The sequence below is a fragment of the Ylistrum balloti genome, unplaced genomic scaffold (assembly GCF_031769215.1).
Source record: "Ylistrum balloti isolate Yb309-2 unplaced genomic scaffold, AGI_CSIRO_Ybal_v1 Utg369658, whole genome shotgun sequence".
In the NCBI taxonomy this organism is placed as follows: Eukaryota; Metazoa; Mollusca; class Bivalvia; order Pectinida; family Pectinidae; genus Ylistrum; species Ylistrum balloti.
Window position 1 is genome coordinate 5,313 of NW_026781910.1, and position 4,105 is coordinate 9,417.

The 4,105-nt window shown below is 37.5% G+C and overlaps 1 protein-coding gene across 1 annotated transcript; it reads right to left on the reverse strand.

Moving 5' to 3' along the window:
• Positions 1–318: 318 nt before the first annotated feature.
• LOC132558039 (uncharacterized) lies at positions 319–2,286 on the reverse strand. The gene has a single exon (XM_060222566.1). It carries the CDS (start codon positions 2,284–2,286, stop codon positions 319–321), a length of 1,968 nt encoding a protein of 655 aa, XP_060078549.1.
• Positions 2,287–4,105: the final 1,819 nt, after the last annotated feature.

A 4,105-nucleotide genomic window follows, 5' to 3' on the forward strand; every position in this document is an offset into this window, starting at 1 on the left:
ACAACTCCACAAATATCAGCATCCGATTGCCACCTTATGTTGATTTTCGTTATCCCTTTCGCGATACACCCAAAGGTTCGGAAAGAGTTGGAATATTTTCAAAATGTCTTCGGTGCTTTCGGACAACAATATTACAAAAGTCTTTTCCTGTCACAGACGAATCAGCTTCATGTCAGATATTGACCTTCATGTTTTTTTTTCCTTTTTATAAGTCTTGATCAAATCGTCTGTGCTTTCCTTCTTCATTTCTCTGATACACTTATCTAGTCGCTCCTAGAGGTCAAAATATTGAGATCGCTGGCACTGAAAGGATGCTCATCACTGCAACTGAAATAAATGGATGAAACTACTCTGTGTTACCACAAATCTGTCACCACAGACAGCTATTGATAGTGGCCGTATACCGTGCTCTTTCGTTAACAGTTCTCGGACATTTGTCCCGTCCTCAGATATTTGTACTATATTGTTCGAATCCTGACCACATACATAAACGTTACCTTCCATGTCGACGTCTACTCCATACGCATCCTTCACTAAACCAACCTTTAAAAAATCTCCGTATTTGCTGTTTGAAGTCAATCGACCAACAGCCGTATTGCCAGTGGTACCTGTGTTCTCAGGTATGAAGAGATTACCTGTCACACAATCATAAGACAAAGCAAAGACATGGTTACTAAATTTGTATAAAGAGTTTAATATGCCGTCTTTCGTCACACTGCTTATTTCGAAACCCAAACTCACGACGAATTCTCCATCTCTGTATGCGATACCGTGGCATGGTTTTCCTGTTTTTACTGCATGTGACAATCTAAGTTTAGAAGGTGTGACAGTAACTATATGTATCCCACGTGGACCATCTACAGCGGCTGCCACGGTGGTATTATCTACCATACACAGATCCCAAGGACGTCCATTCAGCTTCAACTCATCCACGATATCTCCCTCTGTGTTGATTAATTTGAGCTTTCTATTACTATTATCTCCCACCACAATACCATCAGTGATGAACACAACTCCACGAGCATTGGCTATAAACTTGTCGGTTCGGTATCCTATGCCGATTTTTCTGACTTCTTTCACGTCACATTCTGACAACGGTTTGGAAAGAGTTGGAACATTTTTAAAATGTCTTCGTTGTTTTCGGACAACAATATCACCAAAGTCTATACCAGTCATAGACGAATCAGCTTCATGTCGGATATTGATAGTTGAAACTGACATCCTGACTTCTTTCAATAAATCTCTCCGAGCATTTAACTCCGTCTCACCTCTCTGATATAACAGGAGGGTGCCCATGTGATCTTTCCTCTGCAGGGCTGTAGCAGACAATTCCAATGTATTCTGTATAGCGACTTTCAGTCGTTCACATTTCTGACTTGAAACCTTTAGTTTTTCTTTCTCCTTTTTATAAGTCTTGACCAAATCATCTGTGATTTCCTTCTTCGTTTCTCTGATACGCTTCTCCAGCCGCTCCTGGAGGTCGTCGATGCTTTTCAATGCTAAATCTTTGTCGTCAGCAATAGTCTGTAGCTGTGCATTAAAGTCATTGATCACTGATTCCAGAGCTACAGCTGCTTCTTGTAGACATGACTTCCTATTTTCAAGCCCGGAGTTAAGGTTCAGTTTCTCGCAGTAATCTTCTGTCGTTGTCACTTCTTCACATTTCCTATGATCAACTGTTATGCATTTACTACAGCCGAGAGACTTGTGATCCTCACAATAGTAAGATATTTTTTTATTGTGTTTGTTGCATCTTTTATCAAATGTTTGCTGTCTCAGTGGGAAATTACGTGATGTTTCTACATCTATGACATCACAGTTCGTGTGTATGACGTCATGGAAATTTATTCTGCAAGTCTCACAGAGCAAACAGTCAATAGTTTTACACCAAAATTTAGCTGGTACCTTGTCATCCTTCGTCTTCTGACATGGCATACAGAAATATGTTTCTGTGTGTTTGTTTCTTATTTGTATCATATCCATGGCAACGCTGTCAATAGGAAACTGCTTTGCCCATTTTTCTTTGTTCTCGGAGGCGTCTAAGGGGTGTGTTAATTTCCTACACACAGGGCAAGTAAAAGAGATTACCGTATCACTCTTCACCGACACCTCACTAACAATGTAACTGCTCAGACATTCCTCACAAAAAGAATGGTGACAAGGTAGTGACCGGGGCTGACGTAGCTGCTCAAGACAGATAGGACATTCTAGGAATTGAGATTCCGGGTGGACAGGTTGCGTGACGTCAAACGCATGAGAGTCTGGAGAGGGACCACCTTCTGCCATCATATATGTTGTCACACTTTGGTTATTTATCTGAAAACGTAAGAGAGAAAATGGAATCAATTTGAAAAGATATGTTACGGTAAGTACAGCATACATTTCATACATCGTTTTGTTTTATATTAATGAATCACGGTCAGCTATAAACAAATAAGATTAGACGTCAACTGAGGTACTATCACATAAATTTTCTCCCGTATTCTCTTCCCCGTCCTCTTGTAAGTATAATCGTCATGTCGCCAGCGACACTACTACACATATACAACCATATATATACCAGTACATACACACAAACCACCATATATATACCAGTACATACACATACCACCATATATATATACCAAAACGTACACATACCACCACATATATACCAGTACATACACACATTCCACCATATATATATACCAGTACATGCACATACCACCATATATATACCAGTACATCCACATACCACCATATATATACCAGTACATATACATACCACCATATATATACCAGTACATACACACATACCACCATATATAGTTGATAAAACTAATATAACCTTCAAGTTTTGATACAAAAAAAAACAGAAGAAGAATTATAATTAATCCAAATGTTAATGATGTTTCGTTAAAACAAAACTGTCTAATGTCTTGAACTATTATATTTGGATTCAATAGTTTTTCGTAGCATTAGAAATAAATTTTCACTTTGAAAATGAAATAGATGGATAACATAATCATACATCCTGAATTTCGTGGGGTTTTTTTCTACTTGATAACTGCAAATTGACTCAATTTCGTTAATCATTAACTTCATAATCTGCATCTCTTCATGGAGGATGGCGGCTGTGTTTGTCCTTTTGAGTTCATTCAAGATTCGCCATTACCTAGACTGAAGTTGTCTCCCTTACATCGTAATATAACGGGTAGCCTACCACACTCTCAGCAGAACACTGGTGTTTAATCTAGGCCTGTTGACATTAAAACTCGACTTTAAAAATGTTGAAATTTAAAACACACAGTTATAAGTATGATCTTTAATGAACAGACTTTAAAATGTGACGAATTTCGTGGTTACTCTCGCCTGACTCAACATCCTGTTTCGGTTTCCGTACATCTAGCACTACTATCAACGGTATAGCATACCTTTTTCATTTAGTAAATAAATTGTTAACATTTTCATTCATGTGGTACGTTTTCCGAAGAATATTTGATCATTAAGATGTATACTGTCACTTACTGTTAGTGGTTGTTATAACCGTGTCTTCCCTCACTTTAATCGCAGCAACCTATGGAATACACTAATAATACGATCACAAACCGTGTACAGTATAGCCGGAAAGCTACCTGGGCCGCTTTCGTTTTATCGGTCGTGACGGCACGCAGGCTCGAACCGTGATTAATTCCAATATGGCGACCAATGACAAACTTTACCAAACACTTCACTTTGAATATTTGTATTTCGGAAGATTCCTAGTTTCTGATAAATTGTTTTCGGACATGACATTAATAATGACTTTGTCATGACAACATCGCTTTGTTAACAGCAACAAAAAGACGTTAAACCTAATGCAAATTTTACATAATTCCAATAACTAATAAAAATATTCAATGGCAGACTGCTTTCTGTATTATAAACTCTCCCGCAAAGCCAATATAAGGTGAGGAAATTTCATGAAATAAATATTATAAAAGGATACAACATTAGTATTTATAATCTCATTCTGCTCTAAATCATTTCGCAATTAATTTTTATTATTTAATTATCAACTTATTATCAAAATATCAAAACTAGCCAGTAACTCAATGCATACTGTGCAAATATTTTTAGGAATGTA

What these genes read in the sequence shown, in the direction of transcription:
- LOC132558039 (XM_060222566.1), bottom strand. Translation starts at nt 2,286, where the DNA reads ATGGCAGAAGGTGGTCCCTCTCCAGACTCTCATGCGTTTGACGTCACG.